Below are 26,942 nucleotides of genomic sequence, written 5' to 3'. Positions count from 1 at the left end.
AGCGCGAGGGGAGAAGGTGGAGAGAGCGCGAGGGGAGAGGGGAGAGAGTGCGAGGGGAGAGAGCGCGAGGGGAGGGGGATAGAGTGCACGAGGGGAGGGGGGAGAGAGTGCGTGGGGAGAGGGGGAGAGAGCGCGAGGGGAGAGGGGGAGAGAGCGCGAGGGGAGAAGGTGGAGAGAGCGCGAGGGAGAGAGTGCGAGGGGAGAGAGCGTGAGTGGAGGGGAAGAGAGAGCGCGAGGGGAGAGGGGGAGAGAGCGCGAGGGGAGAGGGGGAGAGAGCGCGAGAGAGGAGAGGGGAGAGAGCGCGAGGGGAGAGGGAGAGAGCGCGAGGGGAGAGGGAGAGAGCGCGAGGGGAGAGGGAGAGAGCGCAAGGGGAGGGGGAGAGAGCATGAGGGGAGAGGGGGAGAGAGCGCGAGGGGAGAGGGGGAGAGAGCGCGAGGGGAGAGGGAGAGAGCGCGAGGGGAGAGGGAGAGAGCGCGAGGGGAGAGGGAGAGAGCGCGAGGGGAGAGGGAGAGAGCGCGAGGGGAGGGGAGAGAGCGCGAGGGGAGGGGGAAAGAGCGCGAGGGGAGAAGGTGGAGAGAGCGCGAGGGGAGAGGGGAGAGAGCGCGAGGGGAGAGGGAGAGAGCGCGAGGGGAGAGGGGAGAGAGCGCGAGGGGAGGGGGAGAGAGCGCGAGGGGAGGGGGAGAGAGCGCGAGGGGAGGGGAGAGAGCGTGAGGGGAGGGGGAGAGAGCGTGAGGGGAGGGGGAGAGAGCATAGGGGGGAAGAGCGCGAGGGGAGAGGGAGAGAGCGCGAGGGGAGAGGGGAGAGAGCGCGAGGGGAGAGGGAGAGAGCGCGAGGGGAGGGAAGAGAGCGCGAGGGGAGGGGAGAGAGCGCGAGGGGAGGGGAGAGAGCGCGAGGGGAGAGGGAGAGAGTGCGAGGGGAGAGGGAGAGAGCGCGAGGGGAGGGGAGAGAGCGTGAGGGGAGGGGGAGAGAGCGTGAGGGGAGGGGGGAGAGAGCATAGGGGGGAAGAGCGCAAGGTGGGAGGGGGATAGAGATGGACTGAGAGAGAGCTGCTGTCGCTCATCAATGAGGAGAGCAAGCCAGTCTTGGTTAGAAGATGAATGTGACTCATTCTGAATAGCAGAGGGAGTGCAATCTAGCCCTTGTCTGGCATCAGAAAATGATTCAATACCAGTTGAGGGCATTCCGACCTTTCAGGACATCCCTACAGTGGTTAAAATGAACTAAGGTCTAAGGATGATACTTACTTTGGCACAAGGAAGATATAAAACAGCAAAGCTCTGCTCTTAGTGTGGGCTCATCAGAACTGGGGTAGAATCATACAGTAGACAGAGTTTTAACAGCAAAACTTCCTCCTGAAACCAGTTCCTGCTCTCAAAATCACCCAACTTCCATCCTTCTAATTCCTGGGAAGAAAATGTCATATTATCAAGACAGGCTAGGCAGTCTGGGTTCATATTCTATATTGCAATTTAGAAGAATGAGGTGTGATCTTGTTCAAACATGCAAGATCTTGAAGTGGACGTTGAAATGTCTCCACTCATGACAGTCATGAACAAGGGAAGAAGCTACAAAAATAAGCGACAGTCAATCAAAAGTGAGGTGCATAGAAATCCCTTTTCCAAAGGTTAGTGAACCTCTGGAATCCTCCGACCCTGAGAGTGGTGGCCGGATCATTAGATATATTTAAAATGGAGATAAATAAATATGTGAAACAGCAAGGAAGTGAGGGCTATAGGGAACTGTCTCAAAAGAGTTGAGGCCAGCATTGATTATATTGAATGGTGGGGTTGGCCTGAGGGACTGACTGACTGAGCCTCGCTCCTATTTTCTTCTGTTCTTCCAATCCACTGAACTGCTCCACCAGACGACTTTGTTGGGTTGACAGCTATACACCAACTTCAATTTGTATAACACCTTTAACGACGTATGCCTTCCTGAGATACTTCACAGATTTATCAATCAAAAATTAATGCAGAGACTCAAAATTGTGTTCAGGTGACTACAAGCTTTATCAAAGCGCAAATATTAAAAAGAACAAGTGTGAGAATTTTTAAATTTATTTAACTGGGAGCCCATGAAGCATGGGGGTGAATGAAAGTTGAAGTTTAGAAACAGGCAGCAGGATTTTGAGTGACATTAAGTTTTTGGAGCCTGGAATTTTGGAAGTTAACAGAAGTATAGATGAGAGTTGCATTAGCAGATGAATAGAGTTGGGGCAGTCTAGTGCCGAATCTAAAGCTCCATATCCTTCAACTCTCAGTAATATTGCTTTCATCCACTGTAGATACTGCTTGTTTGTGAAGCTGTGGCTGAGAAAATATATTCTATCATATATACCAATGAGCTCAATAAAAAGCAAGAGCATTGGATTCCCAGGCTGGAGTTGGGAGAACAATAAGCCTATTCATCTGCTTTAGTGGAGGTGGCAAAAAATCATAAAGAGCAGGAGGAGTCAATGTAGTCAACACAAAAACAGTGGCCTTTGTTGTTACTGTAACTCAGAATGACTGGACTGTTAACTGTTTCAGACACAGGGCTACCAAAGGCAGATGTTCATACTGTAATGCTGTTCATAATGTCTACCAACTGATAGTGAGCCCATTCACTAAACTGTTGGCAATTTCACAACAATACAACATAATGACCAAGATAATAGTTCAGGATGACACGATTCTTACTTGTTCCCCCCCCCCCCCCACTACACATTTCATATGGTTGAATAAACTCCCAGCTTATTCCATCACGATTCACTGAAGGCTCGTCATTTCTGGAAATAAATTATTCCACATTAGACTTTAGCTGTTCAATAAAACAATTAAACAGTAAAGAGTAAATGAAGGTTATCTGTGGATGAGAAGGTACTTTTCTAACAGTTCATGAGTTTATTCTGCTCCTCAAGCAGCAGGAAATAATAAGTAATGTACAACTATTGAGGTGAACTTTGATCAGTAACTCACATTCATTTTCTCAGTATTTGTTTAAACCATCTAATTATCTCTTTACAGACACACTGATTAGGGCATCATCAAACATTTACTAAACATTTTATTAAGTTACAAGAGAAGGCAAACAAAACATGCTTCAACAAATTCCACAAATGTTAATAGAACTCCTTGGCCCCATCCTTAGACATTAAGCAATCAAACAAACTAAAAGTTGTACAATTGAACTTTAAGATGGGCTAAGATTTCTGTGAAGAAAGCTGATTTTTTTTTTAGCCTCATTTCAAATACGAATTCTCGGGATGTGATTGTTGCTGCAAGATCAGCTTTGCAAAGATGCCCATTGTGGGCCTTCTTAAATGGTTGCAGTCCACGTGGTGAATGTGTCCTCAAGGTGTTGTCTGACAGTGTGTATCAGCATATTTCAAGATAATGAACGTGTGGCTGATGTATGTGCCACACATCAGGGATGAAAAGTGAAACGTGAAGGAATTGGATGTGGCAGTGTTACGTGGTATTTTGTGGCAGAATTGAAGCGTTGATACCAAGCTTGATCTTAGACAAAAGAATTTATTTTTAATGACACCTCTTTGTTTTTAGTATCATCAATGGCTACCACTAACTCTATTATAATTGTAACAACTTGCTAATCATAATAACATTAATTGAGTGCCTTATATTTCTGTTCTATTACAATGGAACAGTTTTTGTCACATTGAATATATTCACAGCAATCAGTTATAGCCAGACAACACAGTGAATGCATTCTATGTGAATCACATTATCTAGTATCTCAGGCCCCAATGATGCAGAATCATACTCAACTGATGTAGCCTCCATGAATACTCAAAAAATTCAATTGCCAGATTAATCAGATATCCAGATGGTGGCCATGGACAAGAACACATTCATGTGAACATTTTCCCATGCTGACTTCAAAATTGACACGTTTTTACCCACCACATATGAGGCCTGCTTCACTCAGGAAGCAAGCGGCTGAGAATCGAGCACAACTTTCCTGTCCATATTAGCTAATGTTAGCTAATCATCAACCAAGAGGAGGTGCGCTTCTGGTGTCGCTTCTCTCCAATTTTGCCGTCTGGTAAACTGGGTTTTACACAAAGCAAAACCACCTTGGAGGCAGCTCACTGATCACAAGAATCACCTCCAAACACAGGAAACAGCTTTAGCAACACTTGACCACAAAAAAAACCAAACAATTGAGCCTTGATGTTGCCATGGCAATTATATGAAAGTGGCTCTAGAGCATCACATTACATCCAAGCACCGGTTAAGCTGCACAAATAATTGGTCACTGATTCTAAACGCTGGAGTGGACACTTCACCTTATTCCAACCCAACCAGCTGTTCCAACCCAAGTGGAAGCAATCCCGGGAAACTTAACCTAAACCTGCATCAACTAGGCTTCCCAAACATTTGTTCTTGCCATCCCAACCTTACCAAAACTAATGACATACTTCTGCCTGAATTTCCAATCACATTAGAGTATTGCCGCGAATTTGCACCTTTTGATAGGGCGCTGTATAAAATAAATTGCTCCTACCATCCTCCAGTTCCTCCAGAATATCGAGAGTGGAAGACCATATATATCGCTCTGCAATGGTACCGTCAGACTCCTCCAGTGCTGGCAGGGTCTCTAGCTCATATGCTCCACGCTTCCTCCAATAAAGAAACATTTTATAGTGCTTCCAAAACTATCACCAAGAAACATTCCCAAACTAGCCCTTAGCTCCAGCGGCGAGAGTGCAAGGGCTCAGACCCCCTGAGTACACAGACTATCGAGCCGATCCAATGTCCCACTGCAGAGGGCTAATGCAAGAGACATTAAAACACGGCCTGGAGGGCTCCTTTCCTTTGACAGAGAACTGCATTCATCAACTGAAAGAGTGGGACTGTGGGATTGCTGAGGGTGGCACTGAGGAAAGGACTGGCCACTGCGGCACCGCCTCAGACAAAGGCTTTCTTCATCTTTGACAATTCATCTTTTTAAAAAAAAAATGTGGGCACTTTATAGTTTAAGAAAAAACGGGGCAGGGTTTAACTTTTCACCCTTGTAAGTATTAATATTATTTAGCACAGTTGAGGGAAGTGGAGACTCAGCACATTCTACAGCTGAATGTGAGGTGCAAATGAATTAAGCAACAACTCCTAAAATAGAGCACCGAATCTGGTGCAAAGAGACGGACTAAAGAAGAGCAAGAACTTAAACTTTGAGCTGATTAAGTCAGACAGCGCAAGTGATGGAGCACTAACGTATGGATTCTCTTGGTGCTAGCACAGAAAGCAGCACAGGATAGAAATACTTCTCTCAGACTATCACTGATTGAGAGGAAAATGTAAAAAGTGAAGGTCTGTAACTTGGTTCAGAAGAAGTACGTAAATGACCATGATTCAATGACAAACTGAATATTTAAGGTTACTGGTGGAAATAATGTTAGTAGGGACTATTCACCTTTTTCAAAGCAAATCTACCATTCAGAAGGGACCATTCATCGGGGTCTCCTAGCCTGGGATCCACAGACCACTCGGTTAATGGTAGGGGTCCATGGCATAAAAAAGGTTGAGAACCAGTGAATTCGATAGTTATTTGAATTTTGTCTATCCACTAAAGGTCAAAAGAAATGTTAAATATAAGATGGATATACAATACATATCATATTTAAAATTTCTATTGACCTTTTATGGGAAAGAATAACAAATTTCTACTATTCTTCATGTGAAGAAATTCTTCAAATATTAGAGCTGAAACACCCAATGCAAGTTCAAATTTATATACTCCAATTTGAATCCATCACCTCACTCTGATCAGCCCTCATTCCTCTGAAGGGATTGTGATGTTGGTCAATGCAAATTACTCTCACAATTTAAAACTTTTAAGCCTGGGATCAATCTGGTGAATCCAAGACCAAAACATCATCTCTAAATTATAGTACTCAAAGCAAAGGCGGAGTTTCTGATGGATTCTAACTGGAGATCCTGATTTGTAATGCAGCTTCCAGACATATGTACTCCAACTCTCTGAAATAACTATAAACACAAGAGATTCTGCAACTGCTGGAAATTTTAAGCAAGACACACACAAAATGCCAGAAGAACTCAGCAAGCCCAGCAGCATCAGTGGAGGGGAATAAACGGTTGATGTTTTGGGCTGAGACTCGTTATCCTGACTTGAAAGAAAGAGTGCAGAACCCGGAATACGCAGGTGGGTGTGGGGGAGGAGAAGGAGTAAAAGCTGGTCAATGATAGGTTAGACCTGCTGATGTGAAAGTGGGTGGGTGACAGAAGGAGAATGAAGTAAGAAGCTGCCAGGGTACAAGTGGAAGAGGTAAAGGGCTGAAGAAGAAACTTAATAGGCAATTGAACATTGATTTCCATTAATTTCTCCTTTCTCCTCACTTTTTCCACCCCCCCCCCCCATTCTAGTTACCCTCTTACCCTTTTCTTTTCCTCAACTGCCACCACCTCCCTTTGGTTCCCCTCTTTATTTCATGCCCCATTGCCCTCTCCTATTAGATTCCTCTTCGTTAGCCATTTACCTCTTCCAGTTATCCGCTCCCAGGTACTTACACCCCCTATCACCCACCTACCTATTCTCCCTGTCATCCGTTTTCACCTATTACCTCCCACCTTGCACTTCTTTCCCTCCTCTCATCTTGCTCTGGCATCTGTTCTCTTTTTCAGTCCTGATGAAAGGTCTCGGCCCAACACGTTGACTGTTTATTTCCCTCCATAGATGCTGCCCGACTTCCGAGTTCCTCCAGCATTTTGTATGTGTTGCCCATTAAGCTCTCTGTTTCCTGTACATGAGAATGGGCTGGCATTTGTTTCCTGATATTTCTCTGTTCTTTAAAGAGGTTGCAATTTTTTTTGATATAAATGTATATTCCTTTAAACTCACTAAGCTTCCCAGGAGCATTCAGATCCAGGGCACCCATCACCAGCTCATGAAGCATGAAAGAACTGAGGGGCTTGACTGTTCTAGGATTGGACCCAGAGCTCCCGGTGGGAAGACCCTGGACTCTGAGGTCCATGGATTTCCCTGTGGAATATGAGAGAAGGGAAGGAAGGTTAACTAAAAGGTGGAGGGAGATAAATGTAGGAGGGAAGGTGAAGGAGAAAGAAAATAAAAACAGGACAGGAAGCAAAACAAAACGTGGGGAAAAATGATAGAGGTAAAGTAAATGAAGATGGAGGAGGAAAATGTAGATGGAGATAATGAAAGCACAGGAAAGTAGGCCAGAAAGAAGTGTCAGAGAGAAGAACATGGGACAAAAAGGCATACATAGGATTAGATTGAAGGCAGGGAGTCAGGCAAAATTGGGAGGAAGGCAAGAGGGATGATGGCAACTGAGTGTAGGGCTGGTGGAGGAAAATGTAGGTTCAGGAGATGTGTGAAAGGATAGGAAAGGAGTGATTAAGGACAAAGGAAGGGGAAAGTATGGAGAGGGGAGAGGCAACAAAAAGGGAAAAAAGGATGTGGAGAATAAACATTGGAGAACTGGGAAGGTGCAAGAGTTAGAAGCAAGCGTTTTTAAATTAATCACATTTTAAAGATTTTGCTAGACTGCCCATTCCAGTTGTCCCTGAGAAAATGGTTAGTCATCTTCTTGGACTGCAGCAAGTCAAATTCTTCCTCAGTTAAGCTTCCCAGAAACGTTCAGGTTCGGGGCACTATCACAAGCTTATGAAGCATAAAAGAAAGGAAGGCCTGTTTGGGTGGGGAAATCCAAGATTTAGATCCAATGATAATGTAGGAACAGCTATTTATTTCTAAGTTAACATTTATGTGACTTCAATATTAGTGGAGGTACACACTTTGCCTCCTGTCTCATGAGAAGTAACTGCAGTGATTTATGTGGATATTAAATCTGCAGTCTTGTGCTCTCATAGTGAAGGCAACGAATGTTTAGGATGGTGGATGGAATATCAATGAGGCAGGTTGATTTTTCCAGCGTCATATTATTACATGGGCTGGACCCCCACACACTCCCCAGTGGAGAGTAATTTCCCTGGCATAGTGGAGGGTCTTCTGAAAATACTATATTCTTAAATACTATATGTTTTAGTTTATCTCAAGTTTTACAAAGGATTTATTTTCAGATACAGTTTTATATTCTTTTTAAAAGCTGCAGCATGCAAGACCAATTGAGAAAGTGGATCTCTGCAGGATCCAAGCTGTGCGAACACCTTAGCTGGCAGAGAGGTGAAAGCAAATTTGTTTTTCCCTTTTTTGGGAGGAGATCAGAAGAGTAGAATGACTTCACTGTCTGGTTAGCTCAGTCTTCCCCTGCTCACATTTTCTGTTTCTTCTGAGTCTCATTTCCAATTTCTTTTGGCTTGGAAATTTGGGTTTGTGTCAGATAAGGTTCAGAATAAACAAGAGTGAAATATCCAAGCAATAGAAGCTCAGAAGAAAGTGTTAGCACAATCAGAGTAATGAACCATTGCCAGGACTTCTGGTCCTAGTTCAATGGATTGGTAAGTCCCAAGGAGGAGGAATCAGAATCGCTGCTCTCAAACATCTGACCACACAATGACAAGAACTTGGCCAGGAAATCAGTGCAATTGTAAAACAGCCATAAAGTGGAAAGAGGAGCAGGGACCTAGAAATGTGTAAGACGTGTCTATTTTAGGTCTTGCTGGTCAAATAGAAAAAGATGGCACACATCTTACTCAATACACAACTAGCCTGCCAGTGTTTAGCAACTGTACTTGCGTATGGAGTCATTAAAACAGGAAAACAGGCCCTTTAGCCCAACTCATCCATGCCGACCAAGATGCTTCCCTAAGCTAGTCTCATTTGCTTACACTGGGTCCAGATTTCTCAAAACCTCCCCTTTCCATGAACCTATTGAAATATCATTTAAACATTGTAATTCAATCCACCTCTCCCTCTTCCTCTGGCAGCACATTCCCTATACCCACCACCTTCTAAGTGAAAAATCTGCCCCCAGGCCCCCTTTAAATCTTTCCCCTCTTACCATGAAGATGAACTTTTCAGTTTTAGATTCCCCTACCCAGGGAAAAAGACTAATGATTCACCTTATTTGTGCCCCTCAAGATTTTATAAACCTCAATGAGGTCAGACTTGGCCTCTTCATTCTACACAACACAGTCTCAAGCTTACCCACTCTCTTAGACTCAAGCCTCCAGACAGCACAACTTCCTTGTAAATCTTTTCTGCACCCTGCCTAGCTTAATCACATCCTTCCTACAATGCAGAGATTTGAGCCGCACACAATATTCCAGTTGTGGTCTCACCAACATCTTACATCGCTGTAACATGACATCCCAAATCTGGCAGTCAATACCCCGTCTAATTAAGGTAAATGTGCCATTAGCCTTATTCACCACTTTATCTACCTCTATCGTCACTTTCAGAGAACTATGTACTTGAACCCTAAAGACTTTACTCCAGGACCATGCCATTTACCGTGAAGGTCCTGTCTTAGTTTACAGCGCCTATATAAAGTATTCACCCCCCCATCCAGAAGTTTTCATGTTTTATTGTTTACAACATTACATCACAAAGCATTTAATTTAGCTTTTTTGACTGATCAACAGAAAGACTCTTTCATGTCAAAGTGAAAACAAATTTCTACATTTGATCTAAATCTATTACAATTAGTAAACACAAAATACTTGATTGCATAATTACTCACCCCCTTCAAGTCAGAAACATAGAAACATAGAAAATAGGTGCAGGAGTAGGCCTTTCAGCCCCTCGAGCCTGCACCGCCATTCCGTACGATCATGGCTGATCATCCAACTCAGAACCCTGTACCTGCCTTCTCTCCATACCCCCTGATCCCTTTAGCCACAAGGGCCTTATCTAACTCCCTCTTAAATATAGCCACTGAACTGGCCTCAACTGTTTCCTGTGGCAGAGAATTCCACAGATTCACCACTCTCTGTGTGAAGAAGTTTTTCCTCATCTCGGTCCTAAAAGGCTTCCCCTTTATCCTCAAACTGTGACCCCTCGTTCTGGACTTCCCCAACATCGGGAACAATCTTCCTGCATCTAGCCTGTCCAATCCCTTTAGAATTTTATACGTTTCAATCAGATCTCTAAATTCCAGCGAGTATAAGCCTAGTCAATCCAGTCTTTCATCATATGAAAGTCCTGCCATCCCAGGAATCAATCTGGTGAACATTCTTGGTACCTCCTCTATGGCAAGAATGTCTTTCCTCAGATTAGGGAACCAAAACTGCACACAATACTCTAGGTGTGGTCTCACCAAGGCCTTGTACGACTGCAGCAGAACCTCCCTGCTCCTGTACTCGAATCCTCTTGCTATGAATGCCAGCATACCACTCGCCTTTTTCACCGCCTGCTGTACCTGCATGCCAACTTTCAACGTCTGGTGTACAATGACACCCAGGCCTCATTGCACCTCCCCTTTTCCTAATTGGCCACCATTCAGATAATAATCTGTTTTCCTGTTCTTGCCACCAATATGGATAGCCTCACATTTATCCATGTTAAATTGCATCTGCCATGAATTTGCCCACTCACCTAACCTATCCAAGTCACCCTGCATCCTCTTAGCATCCTCCTCACAGCTAACACTGCCGCCCAGCTTTGTGTCATTCACAAACTTGGAGATGCTGCATTTAATTCCCTTATCTAAGTCATTAATATATATTGTAAACAACTGGGGTCCCAGCACTGAGCCTTGCGGTACCCCACTAGTCACCGCCTGCCATTCTGAAAAGGTCCCGTTTATTCCCACTCTTTGCTTCCTGTCTGCCAACCAATTCTCTATCCACATCAATACCATACCCACAATACCGTGTGCTTTAAGTTTGCACACTAATCTCCTGTGTGGGACCTTGTCAAAAGCCTTATGAAAATCCAAATATACCACATCCACTGGTTCTCCCCTATCCACTCTACTAGTTACATCCTCAAAAAATTCTATGAGCTTCGTCAGACATGATTTTCCTTTCACAAATCCATACTGACTTTGTCCGATGATTTCACCGCTTTCCAAATGTGCTGTTATCACATCTTTGATAACTGACTCTAGCATTTTCCCCACCACCGATGTCAGACTTACCAGTCTATAACTCCCCAGTTTCTCTCTCCCTCCTTTTTTAAAAAGCGGGGTTACATTAGCCACCCTCCAATCCTCAGGAACTAATCCAGAATCTAATGAGTTTTGAAAAATTATCACTAATGCATCCCCTATTTCTTGGGCTACTTCCTTAAGCACTCTGGGATGCAGACCATCTGTCTCTGGGATTTATCTGCCCTCAATCCCTTCAATTTACCTAACACTACTTCCCTACTAACATGCATTTCCCTCAGTTCCTCCATCTCACTAGACCCTCTGTCCCCTACTATTTCTGGAAGATCATTTATGTTCTCCTTAGTGAAGACAGAACCAAAGTAGTTATTCAATTGGTCAGCCATGTCCTTGTTCCCCATGATCAATTCACCTGTTTCTGACTGTAAGGGACCTACATTTGTCTTAACCAATCTTTTTCTTTTCACATGTCTATAAATGCTTTTACAGTCAGTTTTTATGTTCCCTGCCAGCTTTCTCTCATAATCTTTTTTCCTTTTCCTAATTAAACCCTTTGTCCTCCTCTGCTGGACTCTGAATTTCTCCCAGTCCTCAGGTGTGCTGCTTTTTCTGGCTAATTTGTATGTTTCTTCTTTGGAATTGATACTATCCCTAATTTCCCTTGTCAGCCATGGGTGCATTACCTTCCCTGGTTTATTCTTTTGCCAAACTGGGATGAACAATTGTTGTAGTTCATCCATGTGATCTTTAAATGCTTGCCATTGCATATCCACCGTCAACCCTTTAAGTATCATTTGCCAGTCTATCTTAGCTAATTCACGTTTCATACCTTCAAAGTTACCCTTCTTTAAGTTCAGAACCTTTGTTTCTGAATTAACTATGTCACTCTCCATCTTAATGAAGAATTCCACCATATTATGGTCACTCTTACCCAAGGGGCCTCGCACGACAAGATTACTAACTAACCCTTCCTCATTGCTCAATACCCAGTCCAGAACGGCCTGCTCTCTAGTTGGTTCCTCGACATGTTGGTTCAGAAAATTATCCTGCATACATTCCAAGAAATCCTCATCCGTGATTAGTAGATGCTCCTTTGGTGGCAATTACAGCCTTGAGACTATGTGGATAGGTCCATATCAACTTTGCACATCTGGACACTGTAATTTTCCCCTTTATTTACAAAACTGCTCAAGCTCTGTCAGATTGCATGGTAATCATGAGTGAACAGCCCTTTTCAAGTACAGTCACAAATTCTCAATTGGATTGAGGTCTGGACTCTGACTTGGCCACTCTAAAACATTAACTTTGTTGTTTTTAAGTTTTTCCTGTGCAGCTTTAGCTTTATGCTTGGGGTCATTGTCTTGCTGAAAACAAATCTTCTCCCAAGTCACAGTTCTCTTGTAGATTGCATCATTAGGATTTCCCTGTATTTATTTTACCCTCTACCTTCACAAGCCTTCCAAGGCCTGTTGCAGTGAGGCATCCCCACAGCATGATGCAGCTAGGACCACGCTTCATGGTCTGATGGTCAAAAAGCTCAATTTTGATTTCATCAGACAATGGAATCTTCTTTCAGCGGACTTCAGAGTCTCCCACATACCTTCTGGCAATCTCTATCCAAGGCCTCATGAGACTTTTTTTCCCCCAACAGCGGCTTTTGCTTTGCCACTCTCCCATAAATCTGCAAATGGTGAAGCACCCAGGCAACAGTTGTTGTATGCGCAGTCTCTCCCATCTCAGCCACTGAAGCTTGGAACTCCTCCAGAGTTGTCATAGGTCCCTTGGTGGCCTCCCCCACTAGTCCCCTTCTTGCACGGTCACTCAGTTTTTGAGGATGGCCTGCTCTAGGCGGATGTACAGCTGTGCCATATTCTTTCCATTTTTTTTGATGATTGATGTAACTGTACTGCAAAGCTATTCAGAGACGTGGAAATTTTCTTGTATCCATCTCCTGACTTTTGCCTTTCAATAATCTTTTTGCAGAATTGCTTGGAGTGTTTTTTTGTCTTCATGGTGTAGTTTTTGCCAGGATACTGACTCACCAGCAGTTGGACCTTCCAGATTGTAGTGTATTTTTACTACAATCTACTGAAACACCTTGACTGCACACGGTGATCTCCACTTAACTAATTATGTGACTTCGAAAACCAATTGGCTGCATCAGTGATGATCTGGTGTGTCATACTAAAGGAGGGGCAATACTTATGCAATCATTTATTTTGTGTTTTATATTTTTATCTAATTAATATCATTTTGTAGAGACATGAAAGAGTCTTTTACTGTTGATTAGTGTAAAAAAAAGACAAATTAAATCCACTGCGATTCAATGTTATAAGACAATAAAACATAAAAACTTCCAAGGAGGTGGCGGGGGGGTGGGGGGGAGGGGAATGCTTTTTACAGGCACTGTAACTTCCCATTATTTGAATACTTCACACTTGGCTAAATTCAATTCCATCTGCCAATCCTTTACCCATATTCCCAGTTGATCCAGATTCTGTCACAACATTAGACAACCTTGTTCACACCACCAATTTTGGTGTCATCAGCTGAGAAAATTTTGAGTCCCATTCCTGAGGAAGATATGAAGAGGGGGCATTCTTTATTCGCAGTCTGTTACCATGTTACTGACCAAATTTACTTGGCTGAGGGGTGCTAATACAACATGGTTTAACATGTAGAAATATAGCTGAATGCATAAATATATAGAATTACACACTGGAAGCATTAAAGAATTGAAGGTGAATGGTTGAATTGTCAATTGACTTCTAAGTATGTAGGATTATGTTAAAGCGAACCAGTTAACAAGAGTCACACTGGAATCGACAAAAACAAGAATCAATTGACTGTGTTAACATCTCATAATTACTAGATTCCAGTCAAGAAAGGTTCTGCTGACAGATAAAACCCAAACTGTAGTCTGAAATAAATGTAAACGCTATTCAGCCCCTAAAAATAGCTAACTGGTTGCAAAATGAGCCCAATCAGCCCTCAAGTTTCATTTGTTTTTACACAGAAACAGCAGACCATTTTGCCCTTCATTACCATATAGGAGTATGAAGAAACACTCAGGTTTCAAGTCTATTATATCATAGTTGATTTGTACCTCCATACATCTAAATTTACACGATAACTAAGTCAAGAAAGCTCTAGATTGCATACACACTCTAATGGAAAGGTGTTCCAGATTTCATTTACCTTTTGCTTATTTCATGCCTGAGCTATCTTAACTGGAGTCTCTTATCCACAGTTTTATTTTCAGTATCTTCCCGAATAATGCTATAATATTTCAAAATCTCACCGGCTGGTGGTGTAGTGGCATCAGCATCGGACTTCGGAGCGAAGACTCCGGAGTTCGAATCCAGCTGGCTCCCTTGCATGCTTTCCATCCATGCTGGGTTGACAGTCGAGCTAGCAACTCCAACCCGTAAAAATAAGAAAGCCTGCTAAAAACAATGATGTCATGATGGCGTCCCAGTGACTCCACTCGGAGTTAATGGCTTTTTACTTCATTTCAAAATCTAAAATGGATTTTCCTTTCACCTTCTTGAGTAAATAAAATTGCAGTTTATATCCTATTTGGCTTTCTAAATCTGATACAGTTCTTAGAAATCTGCATTGCACCTACTCTAAAGCCAGTACCTGCTTCCCAAGATGTGGTGCCCAAAATTGAATGCAGTCCTACAAATAAATGCACAGCCCTGAGCAGTTTGGAGAGAAACTTGCTGCTAACAATTCTTTTTCAAATGTAATCTTCATCACAAAAAGGCAAATCCTATTTCTTCTACAGGGTATTCTGTTTCAGTGCAGGGTAAGTCACAGGTGGAAGGTGACTGAGGCTGCCTAACAGTTAATGCTCTGTGTTGACCATCCGGAAACTCTACTTTTGAAACTGTTTCTCCCATTGCCCAAAAACAGGAAGAACAACATCCTGGCTGGAACATAGAACAGTATGATCCAATACCTCTAACAAATTGGCTAATTAAGAATCCAGATGTGACTAATTGCATTTCTAATAAGTACATCAAGCATTTGACCTATTTGTTCTTGATATTTATGTATAGTGATTGCATGTAAATATTAACATTTCCACACATTCTGTGGTAAAATGTTATGTGAGCTTGGTGAATCTCTCTTTCGTTACTTACAATAGCAGATATATAACAATGTGGAACATAGTTGCCTACATTATGTCTAAGGGATTTACCACTAAAATTAATAGTTCTTTGCGTAGGTGAAAAACTACAAGAAATGGTTTATAGACCTTGACGTATGTCAATATCTGATGTATTTTTTTTCACTTATGGCCCAGCTTCAACCGATTTTGATTACTGGCTGATGATAGGTTCCACAAGTGATTACTGCTCTAGAGGGCATCATGCATGATCCCCATGACATCGTCCAAGTGAGAACATTCTCCTTTGTGAAAGTCAGCACCCTTAGAAGAAAATAACTTAATTCCTTAACAGCAGTCACCTTCATGGACTCTGACGCAGTGAGTATAATGACATTCAGAAGAGGAGAGGGGCATAGGAATTTAAATCTGAACACTAATCTTTCTTAAGTAGAGTTATATAGGGGTTCCCAACAACACCTGTTGTGGGACATCCTTGTATATCTAATCAGCTAAAATGTTCCCTCAGATAGTGTGATTTTAATTGACAAGATTTCTTTAGTAGGAAGGTGTGTCTTATAAAGATCCATTGGATGCGCATCAGCAGCCTCTCCAACAAAAGAGGCAGAGCCTAATAATAACCTCTGGTAATATAATCCATCAGCATTGAACAAATGAAGTGGATGTTGGACTGTCCACTCATAATGATAGAAGCACTTGGCCACAGGTAAAAGGATAGTTGGTAACAAGGACTTGGAATTACAAGAAGAAACCATTCAGTCTCTTATGTTTGTGCTCAGACCCTAGAAAGATCTGATACATACCATCGCTTCCCCTGGCATGCAATTCTTTTCCAAGAATGTATCCCATTTCTTTGGAAAGTTCTACTTGCAATTGATACCAACACCTTTTTAGGAAATGCATTCCAAATCATATCAACTCTGCACAAGGATCATGGATTTTGTTAAACACAAATACCGCCACGTTACCAGGGATCAATTGTAGTACTTACTTGGCTGCATTCGGAGGCGTAGGTTGAGCCAGTTTCGTGGTGGGGACCCATATTTGGTAAGGACAGAGTTCATGCTTTGCACTGCAGATTATTGCCAGCTACAGCCAAATATTGAGATCCAAATACCATATGGATAGACGGTGTTTTAATAAACTTCCTTTCCACACATCAGTCGACAAAAATGTATAAAGGCTTCAGTACGAGTAAAATTCCTCTCATTGATTTCTTGGTTTATGTTTTTTCCCTTCATTGTTTAAATCTATTCAGTTTGTATGGCTCTTCTGCTGTTACTTTACTTTTTATTTTGCTGCTCTCATTTGTTCCTTTATTTTTCACCAACTTTTAATTCACTTTCAATTCTCACAAACTTCTCATTTATTTTTACTTTCTCCTTTGCTGACTCTGCTAGTCTTCACATTTTGTTCTTCATTTCTTCCTTTGGCATCCTTTTTTAAAAACTTCTTTTATTCTCTCTTTACCTTTGAGTTGCTCCTTTATTTGCACCTCCCCCTGTTAGCAATTTGCTTTCTCTGGAGCCTTTCTCTTCTGTCGCACTCAGACCACTTTATTGCAGCTGATATCTGATCACAGTTCTGAAAGTTAAGCTGCCCGGCATCTCCCGCATAATGACCATCACCATGGCAGCAAGATTCCAAAGCCCAGTAACACCTTTCTGCAGCCCCAGCTCTGTCAGTGTGGAGAAGTTTGTCTTGTGCCTGTGTACTACCACTGAGCTTTGGTTCCTCTGACCAGACTGCAGATTAATTTCCTCTCTGATATCTGTTTACCTTTATGGGGTCTGTCTGAAGAAGCCCAAATATTTTAGATGGAATTTTTCTCCCCAGCCACAAACATGCAGTGCCCATATTTATTTTCTGCCATTGTGCAGTCCAATTCCTGTGCCAAGTCCTTCTGTAGCAGCCAGGATCAGCATATGGAGACAATTAAATAAGCTAAAGCTTTCAGGCTCTTAAAAAGGCAACATTAACGTTTCCTGGAGATCATCCTGCATTCGAAGCTGCAAAGCATTATGACTTTCTCTGATTAAGTTAACCTAAAAGAAATTTCATTAATTCAATCTTTAGTTTATTTGTGGATGCACTGCAAAAAATCTATAATTTGAAAAGGAAACTTCCAACTGATTCATTTTTGAAAGGCATGGTTTAAGTAAATGAAGAACAAACAGTTTCCTGTATTTGAACTTTATTGTATATACAAAATAGCAAAGGAAACTAAAGCAAGGATCTGCTCTCCTATTTGAGTCTGGAGCTACACTGGAGGCTATACTGCTCTCCTTTCTGAATGGTCTTTGATATTCCATCTCAGAGCAATAAGACACATTTGGAATCCCCCTGATCATCTCTTCACTCTCAGCAGAGCAGACTGCATTCTACTTTAATGTACATACAGTAGAATACTCTTGTATACATTCAATCTCAAACACACCCTCTCTCCTCAACACAATGGCTCACCAGAATTCAGGTTTCCTTCTCACTAACCCAATAACATGATTTGGAGCATCATCCTGCCCACACATTTTCTGGCAAGGACCCATGTTTGGGATCAGGTGGAGGGCTTGAGACCATTTTTTTCCATTCCTGTACCCAACAACTATTTCATGGGACCAAGTCAAGGGATTTCCCATGATTGCTGATGGCAAAAAGGACTGAATATATTAATCAGACATTATGTATGCAATTGTAATAACACCAATTTAAAGAGGAAAATTGAATATTCATATCAAAAACCCAATTAGTTAGTCCTGACGAAGGGTCTCGGCCCGAAACGTCGACTGTATCTCTTCCTAGAGATGCCGCCTGGCCTGCTACGTTCACCAGCAACTTTTAAGTGTGTTGTATGTAAAATTAAGGTCTGGTTTGATAGATGAAATAAAGAAAAAGGGTTACTAGTATTTGGTCAGTAAACACATTGATTAAAAAAAACAGTAGCTCCTTCTGCAGATGCTGCCAGCCCCATCACATATAAACAGTATTTTCTTTTTATTAATTGAAATTAAGCACACTTAGTCGAACAACCAGGCATTATTTAGGCCTGGACAACAGGAACACAATGCAACCCATGTCCTTGGACAAGTAAACTCTAATGAAAGGGGAAAAATACAAACAAAACTCTAGTAAAACAAAGACATGGGATGAAAAATCAAATTTCTGAATATTAGAAAGTTGCTGCAATTTTATGAATGCTCATGACACACACTGTTGTCTGGTCCGTTGCACCTATGATTTAAAATAGAGCTACTCACCATCTTTTTAAAAACTTCTGCAAGAAGAAATTTCTATGAATCTCAGGTTTCTTTTGTTAAAAAAGACCAGTCCTGTAGCTAAGTTGCTTTGTTTGTGACTCACTCACTGGTGAAAACATTTCAACATCTACCCTGTCAAGCCTCTATCACACTTACTAGTTCAAATAAGACCATCCCTCATTCTTCTAAACTCTAAGAAATATATACCCAAACTAAATTCCAAGAAATATACACTCAAAATGTCTAACTTCACTAGATAGGACAATCCTTTTATCCTGGAAATTAGCCTGGTGAATCTTCTTTGGACTGCCTCCCATGTACTATAAACTTTTTAGGCAAGGGGAGCAAACTATGCACAGTATTTCAGGCATGGACTCACCAAACCCTGTATAATTGTGACAAAACTGCCTATTCTTCAACACATTTTAAATCCCTTTGACAGAAGTGCATGGCCTCACGATTCCCCATTTTAACCTCAGTTTGTCATATTTTCACCCAATCACTCCATCCATCCATATCCTCTTTATAATCACAACATCATTATTTTCATATTCTCAACAAATGTGAAAACCTTCCACCTTGTTTCTCCTCCATGTCATTAGTGTAAATAGTAAACACATGACAATCGAGAATTGTTCCTGAAGTTAAATCAGGGGAATGGAATTGCTGGAAAAATTATCCTAAGGACTGATTCAGACACAATGGAGTAAACTTTTTTTTTGTGCTCTGCTGATATTTCTGCCTGTTCCATCAAACACTTTCAGGTCAGATATGGAATGGTTACAGAGACTTTCATTCCCTCACTCGCATGGCAGAGAGTATTTTTGGGTTAGTTAATTACGACTTTCCTCAAATTCAGAAAATGTCAGGTTTCTGTTAACAGAAAATCATGAAAAAAATTATAGTAGCGAACTCAGGAATTATTATTGAAAGTTTTAATGTTGTTTCTACCTGCCTTTCAGACAACATTCCAAATCCTTGTTAAGTCTTCCTAGTTTCCTTGTAATCTCACTCACTACCTCAAAGATAGTAGGCTAGTTTTAGGGTAAGTACAAGAAAAACTGTAAACTACAAGGCTAGACTGAGGGCTGAGAATGGGAAGCAATCTAAATTGTTTCATTTTAGACTGGCACATAATTTAAACTGAATGGCCTTCTCTGCTGTAAAATTTTACACCTCAGACACTGGAATAAAGAATTGCCACCAGTTTCAGGTGAAGAAAGGCATTTGGCAAATTCACCTTTCAGAGAATTGGTGCCTTTTCTAGGGGATGGTGTGCAAGAGAGACCTTAAATTTTGGTAGTTGCAACTGAATCAGTCAGAGAGGCGATGTTAAAAACAGGAGGGCATAGGTTTAAGATCAGAGGAGGGATACTAGAGGCAACTTTTTTTGTGCAAAGGATGGTGCATTTTTTGAATGTGCAACCAGAAATAGTGGTTGAGGCAGGTACACTAGCAACATTTAGAAAGGACAGAGATAGCAGTTTAGAGAGCTACTGTCCAAACATGGGCAAATTGGAGTAGCTCACTGGGCAACACAGTTGGTATGGACGAGTTATGCTGAAAGGTCTGTTACCGTGCAGTGTCTCTATAACTATGGCTAAAAGATGTCACAGCTTTCCTTCACATATTTCTGCATTTGTTCCCAAGGTATTGTGCAAAATGATTTGATGAACGTTATACCGATTGACATGTAACATTCTGCTCCGCAACAGATCCCCGTCCTACCAAATGCAAAGTTCCATCAATAACACTCATTATTCATAGAAATTCCAGGTTCCTAAGTAAGCTAGGCTTATTCAGAAAATTAGAAGGCATGGGATCCAGGGAAGTTTGGCCAGGTGGATTCAGAATTGGCTTGCCTGCAGAAGGCAGAGGGTGGTGGTGGAGAGAGTACATTCAGATTGGAGGATTGTGACTAGTGGTGTCCCACAAGGATCTGTTCTGGGACCTCTACTTTTTGTGATTTTTATTAACGACCCTGATGTGGGGGTAGAAGGGTGGGTTGGCAAGTTTGGAGACGACACAAAGGTTGGTGGTGTTGTAGAGAATGTAGAGGATTGTCAAAGATTGCAGAGAGACATTGATAGGATGCAGGAGTGGACTGAGAAGTGGCAGATGGCGTTCAACCTGGAGAAGTGTGAGGTGGTACACTTTGGAAGGACAAACTCCAAGGCAGAGTACAAAGTAAATGGCAGGATACTTGGTAGTGCGGAGGAGCACAGGGATCTCGGGGTACATGTCCACAGATCTCCGAAAGTTGCCTCACAGGTGGATAGGGTAGTTAAGAAAGCTTATGGGGTTTTAGCTTTCATAAGTCAAGAGATAGAGTTTAAGAGTCGCGATGTAATGATGCAGCTCTGTAAAACTCTGGTTAAGCCACACTTGGAGTACTGTGTCTAGTTCTGGTCGCCTCACTATAGGAAGGATGTGGAAGCATTGGAAAGGGTACAGAGGAGATTTACCAGGATGCTGCCTGGTTTAGAGAGTATGCATTATGATCAGAGATTAAGAGAGCTAGGGCTTTACTCTTTGGAGAGAAGGAGGATGAGAGGAGACATGATAGAGGTGTACAAGATAATAAGAGGAATAGATAGAGTGGATAGCCAGCGCCTCTTCCCCAGGGCACCACTGCTCAATACAAGAGGACATGGCTTTAAGGTAAGGGGTGGGAAGTTCAAGGTGGATATTAGAGGAAGGTTTTTTACTCAGAGAGTGGTTGGTGCGTGGAATGCACTGCCTGAGTCAGTGGTGGAGGCAGATACACTAGTGAAGTTTAAGAGACTACTAGACAGGTATATGGAGGAATTTAAGGTGGGGGCTTATATGGGAGGCAGGGTTTGAGGGTCAGCACAACATTGTGGGCCGAAGGGCCTGTACTGTGTTCTACTGTTCTATGTTCTATTAAACAACGTGCCGAATGAACTCACAAAACAGAAGTCCAAAACCAGAGACTGAACAAAATCTTGACATTGAAGAGAGAAAGATAAAGGACAGAAACATTCTGGAGAGAGAAAAAGAACAGGATCATTTACCTTCATTCATTTGGAGTATTTATGGATAATGCAGTCAGCAATGATTAATACTATTTTAACACACCATGCCCATGCTTACCAGAAAATTTACCAGCACATGTATACAGAGATAAAAATGTAAATTTATTTCACTGCTCTCTGATACTGGGAGAAAACCAAACACCCATCAACAGGGTGGCATCAACAGGGCCATTTAATCTGTGCCATCATACACAGTAAGTGCTAGCAGCATGTAAGAGCATATTACAGACATACTCAATTCCGTCCTCACCTATTATTCACAGAGGGATTCTTTCTTGCAGGAATTATGGAACATTTTACCTCCCTCCCAGGCTATTCACCCCTCAAACCTGCTCTGTTGTTTAATTAAATCATGACAGGCCTACACCTTAACTCCAATATTTTTTCACTATATCACTTAATATCTTTAGTTAATAAAAATCAATGGAAACCAGATCTAACATCAATTATGTCTACGGACAAAGATTGAGCAGCCAGATGAAAAAAAATCACATTTATTTAACAAGTTTTTGTTACAATGTACTAACTTCTCATGTTTTGGTCATATTGGATTTAACAATTAGTATGGTGTAAAAGCATCTCCTTGTGCTTACATCCATGACTGCAACAAAGAATAATCTTGGCCCAAGCAGATACAGGTCGAAATTAATGCAATCCAAAGATTGGCACTTGTCATTCTGGCTAAGTGAGATTCATACAAGAGAACAGAATATAATTAGTGAATAAAAACAAGCATTAATACATCAATTTCCCAGAAGTACTTTATCCTCTTTTAAGTACTTTTAAAGGTTAATCACTTTAGTGGGAAATACAAATTTAATTTATACAAAGCTGTCTGCATACAGCAATGTAATAATAATCAGATAAACTGAGGTTCTTAGGTGTTATCTCAATGATAAAATCTGGCCAGAACAATGGGCAAGGGGGAGGGTAGGCAGCAGGATCCAGCTTTGTTTCAAGTAGTGCCAAAGCATTTTTGAATGTTCCCTTAAGAAATGTAACAATCAACATCTGCGCATTTGCGAAAACAAAACCAGAACAGAAGTAACAGTACCGAGTGACCCTTTATTAAAACAAATGCTTGGTCTCAAATTTTAAAGAACTCCGATTCAATTCTAGAACAAACTACATCCTGACAGACTGAAAGTAGGAGTGAGAAAAGGAAGAATAAACAGGATGTAGCCCAAAACTGATTTTGTAAAGGGTCTGCAGGCTCATCTATCCACCACTCTGTGCCCCTTGTACTAAACCCATCCCCAAACTAAGGCACAACGCCTATTAAACCGCAGTACATTTCCACCCTCCTCATTATTTAAACATACATAGGCATTCTCCTCCATTAAGACACAGCTTTAGGATGCTCACGCCTCCTCAAAGGAGGACAAGCTTTAATCTTTCCAGCTCCAGAAATAGCGAAAGAATAGTCAGATGTCAAATATGGCACCTCTCCCGTCACGCCAGGCTGAAAAGGAAACAAAGACAGTCAAAAATGAGGCTTGGGGGAATCCGCAACAATCTCTTGGGCCATCATTTCCAGCCTTTAGACTATTCTGGGTCACTGCACCACTACATAAGACGTTAAATATGACCATCATCGAAAACCTACTTCTGATTTACTGTGACTTCTCTCCCATTCTTGTCAATCACCTTGCCTTTTGATGAGTCACAGGAGCTGAGGGCGTGGGGAAGGATAACCAAAAGTGCAAATGATAGTGTCCTCACCAAGAACACACATCTCACCTTCTGCACCAGTCCAAATCCTTCCCCAACCACGGAAGTTTAAGTTCATTCCATAGTGCTCTGTACTCACTCCTCTAGGTTGAGACAACTTGTGATGGAGGTCTACTGTTGTTGCTGCTCCACGCTCTTGTGATACCATAAGAATGCAACGTACACCAGACTACATAGCATTTGTACGTTTGTATATGGACATGGATTTTCCCCATGGTCTCTTTCTTCCTCCTCCCTCCCTCAATCCAAAGACAAAATATGGAATATCTTTGCTGCATGATCACCAAGTTAACCTAACCAAAAAAGGGCACCCCTTTATCCTTGATATAACATGCCACATTAGCAGTTCTTGAAATGAGACACCAATCGTATAATACATCATGTGACATATACCTCACATATAGAACACACACATGATATCATATGATATATATGACATGTATCAGTTCCACCCAAAAGTTATTACACAACTTCAACATGTACCAGAAGCTCAAAGGATATACCACCCAATATACTGCCAATTAACAATGAATAATACATAACCATATACAATCAATTCATCCCCAAGTATCAAATATATTCCAGCATAAGATTCCAAATTTCCTTGCATAGTAACATGACCCTCAATAATAATCACAGATAAGTGTAAGACTTTCACTCTGCAATCTGCATCCTCTGACGTTTGCTTCCCAAGGCACCACTTACCTGGTTTCTGAAGACAGTATGGGGGATGGTGACTGCCCCCACAAGCAAACAATTCACCTGCTTCAGCTTTGCCACGGGAACTGACGTCAGTATGTAATACAATCTCTTTTCCAAGTTAATGCCACGTATGATTCCTATGGAGAGAGGATCTAAATTTAGACCCAAATGCAAGACACCTAAATTTCTAAAGTCAAAGTTGTAACTAACTTAATTTGTCCACTTCATTGTGGCTCTGTACAGTGGGTTCCAATGCATAAATTTCACAAAGAAGGGAGATGGTTGACAGCACTGGAGAAAAATAAGTCTCTGAGCAGGCACTGAAGTAAGATTTAAAGCCACATTACAGCAGTATGGTGCCAAGGGTCAGCCTTAAATGGCAGTTGTTAGGAATCGCTCTTCCACAAAGTGGACCGAATATGTATACATTGAAAAGTAGGTGGGATCTTTCAGGGCAAATGAATGCTAGAGCACACCAGTCACATATCACTGCTCCTTCCAGCTTCTGGATATAAGCGCCCGAGGAAAGATCAGTCTACAGCTGATCAGGCAGACCCCACATTGAATAGAGCCTTTGCCACCATAAATGGCTGGCTCTATCGTCATTTGTTCAGTGTCATTCCTACCAATCACCCAGGAAGATTAAAGAGCACTGCAAAGCTTTTATTCCACAATGTCAGTTGTAAAGTCTATTTGTTAGATTAATTCCTTAAAGTTTGCCTTGATTTATTCTTGGCTTGGATCTATGACTGTTCCCAACTGAGAACACAAGAATACCACTGCATCAGTACATTGAAGGACAAATTTGCGAAATACATATCCTGCAACAGAAGGAGAAGTGACCCTGTACAACAAATAAATTAAATAGCAGATAATGAAAACAATGTTGTCCAGGTGTAGGCCAGGCCCGGGACAGTCTGAAAGCCACTTCAGACTAAACCTGATTACAATGGCCAGGAGACACAGTTTGCCTTCCGTTATTCAATAGTTCAGTGAATTTTTGGTAGTGAAGGCAGTCCACTGAAGCAACAGCCAGGAGATTCCCCTGTGATGATCAGAAGATCGGCAAGTTAAGCATATTTGCCCATCTTTCAATAAGAAAAACACATGGAAGTAACGGCTGGCTACGCTGTGTAACATATGCACTTTAACAGTACTTGGAACATGCTTGCATTGCAACTTTGCTTAGATAGTAACACCCTTGTCAGGTAAGCAGTTTCAGATACTAGAGCAGAAAGTTAAGAATTTGCCCTACTATAAATAATAAGCCCCAGTCCTTTAGTCTACTCACATGAAATCACATCTTCCAGTAATGTGGCTAACATTTCTTTCATATTCAAAATAATTCTGGGGGAAAATACTGCCAATTTTGACCACATAACACTAATGAGTACCCTTCATGATCCTAACATATCCATACGGTGCATCAGAGATACATCAATGAACTAGAACTGATCATTTAGCTTTACTATCGGTGGTTATTTATTTATTTAGAGATACAGCGTAAAACAAGGGCTTCTGGCTCAACGAGCCATACCACCCAGCAACAAACCTATTTAATGCTAACCTAAGCACAGGATAATTTACAATGAGCAATTAATGTACTAACCATCATGTCTCTGGACTCTGGGAGGAAACTGGAGCACCTGGAGAAAACCTAACAGTCACAGGGAGAACGTACAAACTCCTTACAGGCGGTGCCAGAATTGAACTCTCTAACTCTGGCAGTGAGGTGGTGAGGAGTGTTTTTGATTTGTAGCACGTGATGTGGTGCCAGGTTCTCTCCATACTTACCAACACCAAAACAATCACATACTGGAGCCTGCGAGAGTAGCACAGGTCCATCTGCGTGGGAGTTGACACCACCTGGTATTCTGCACAGGCCCACCACACTGGCATTGGCTGCATATAAGATATGGGTGGGAGTCACATCACAATGTAATACATGGAGCGCAACAGCATTAAATGGCACCTGGGGGGGGAAAGTATCCATTTTTAGTAAAAAAGTAAACAGAGACTACACAGACAACTCCAAACACCACCCACTGCAACTGGAATCTGGAAAAATTAAACTTAAAAAGTAGTGCAAAAAAAAATACTGGGTTAGTGCACATGGACTGATTGTCCATTCAATGGATTCATTGTTCCTTCGACTTCACCCTCCTGAAGTCCTCAATCAATCCCTTGGTCTTACTGATGTTGAGTGCAAGATCGTTGTTGCCTCTCCACTGACCTATCTCGCTCCTGTTACTCCTAGTCACTATTTGAAGTTCTGTCAACAATAGTTGTGTCATCGGCAAATTTAGAGATGCTGTCTGGGCTGTGTCTGGTCATAGGTGTAGACTGAGTAGAGAGTGGGCTAAACACGCATCCTTGTGGTGCACCAGAGCTGACTGTCAGCAAGGAGATGCCATTTTCAATTCTCATGCACTGTGGTTTCCCAGTGAGAGAGTCAAGGATCCATTTGCAGAGGAAGGTAAAGGCCCAGGATGTGGAGCTTGTTGATTAAGCTGAAGATATGAATGTATTGGACACTGAGCTATAATCAATAAACATCAGCCTGACATAGGCATTGCTATTGTCCAAGGCAGAGTGGAGGGCCAGTGACAGTCAACCTGCTGTAGACCTATTGTGGCAACAGGCAAATGACAGAGGGTCCAGGGGTTCTTCAAGAGTTGAACCTGGCCATGACGAACCTCTCAAAGCACTTCATCACAGTAGATGTGAGTGCAACTGAGTGATAATAGTTGAACCAGGTCACCTTGCTCCTCTTGGGCACTGGTATCATTGTCACCCTTTGAAGCAGTGGGAACCTCCAACTGGAACAGTGAGAGATTAAAGATGTCTTGGAGCACTCCCGCCAGTTAGTTAGCACAGGTTTTCAGTGCCCTACCAGGTACACCATCAAGGCCTGACACCTTGTGAGGGTTCACTTGGCAGATGCTTTGACATCAGCCTCCAAGATAGAGATCACAGTGTCACCAAATTCTGCAAGGATTATCACAGGTATGAATTTACTCTCCCTTTCAAAGTGTGAATAAAAGGTGCTAAGCTCATCTGGGAGTGAAGCA

The 26,942-nt window shown here is 42.0% G+C and overlaps 2 protein-coding genes and 1 long non-coding RNA gene across 4 annotated transcripts in view; 1 reads left to right on the top strand and 2 right to left on the bottom strand.

The window, feature by feature from the left end:
• The window catches only part of LOC140188549 (pleckstrin homology domain-containing family G member 5-like), a 110,982-nt gene extending 107,063 nt beyond the window's left edge, over positions 1–3,919 (bottom strand). Inside the window, exon 1 of the mRNA XM_072244950.1 lies at positions 3,903–3,919. The gene's annotated coding sequence lies outside the window, so the exon portion shown is untranslated. The remainder of the gene's footprint in view (positions 1–3,902) is intronic.
• LOC140188551 (uncharacterized) overlaps positions 1–26,942 on the top strand; it is a 73,492-nt gene that overhangs the window by 3,714 nt on the left and 42,836 nt on the right. Inside the window, exon 2 of the long non-coding RNA XR_011883326.1 lies at positions 15,306–15,488. This is a non-coding gene — a long non-coding RNA (uncharacterized lncRNA). The remainder of the gene's footprint in view (positions 1–15,305; positions 15,489–26,942) is intronic.
• The window catches only part of nol9 (nucleolar protein 9), a 30,664-nt gene continuing 25,638 nt past the window's right edge, over positions 21,917–26,942 (bottom strand). For both annotated transcript variants that reach the window (XM_072245258.1, XM_072245259.1), the window contains exons 11-13: positions 25,666–25,843; positions 23,875–24,008; positions 21,917–22,900 (exon numbers count right to left, since the gene is read on the bottom strand). In XM_072245258.1, coding sequence (XP_072101359.1) covers positions 22,778–22,900; positions 23,875–24,008; positions 25,666–25,843 — 435 coding nt within the window. In that variant the 3' untranslated portion in view covers positions 21,917–22,777. The remainder of the gene's footprint in view (positions 22,901–23,874; positions 24,009–25,665; positions 25,844–26,942) is intronic.

The sequence above is a fragment of the Mobula birostris genome, chromosome 27, assembly GCF_030028105.1.
Source record: "Mobula birostris isolate sMobBir1 chromosome 27, sMobBir1.hap1, whole genome shotgun sequence".
Classification (NCBI taxonomy): Eukaryota; Metazoa; Chordata; class Chondrichthyes; order Myliobatiformes; family Myliobatidae; genus Mobula; species Mobula birostris.
This window is presented reverse-complemented; position numbering and strand designations above follow the sequence as displayed.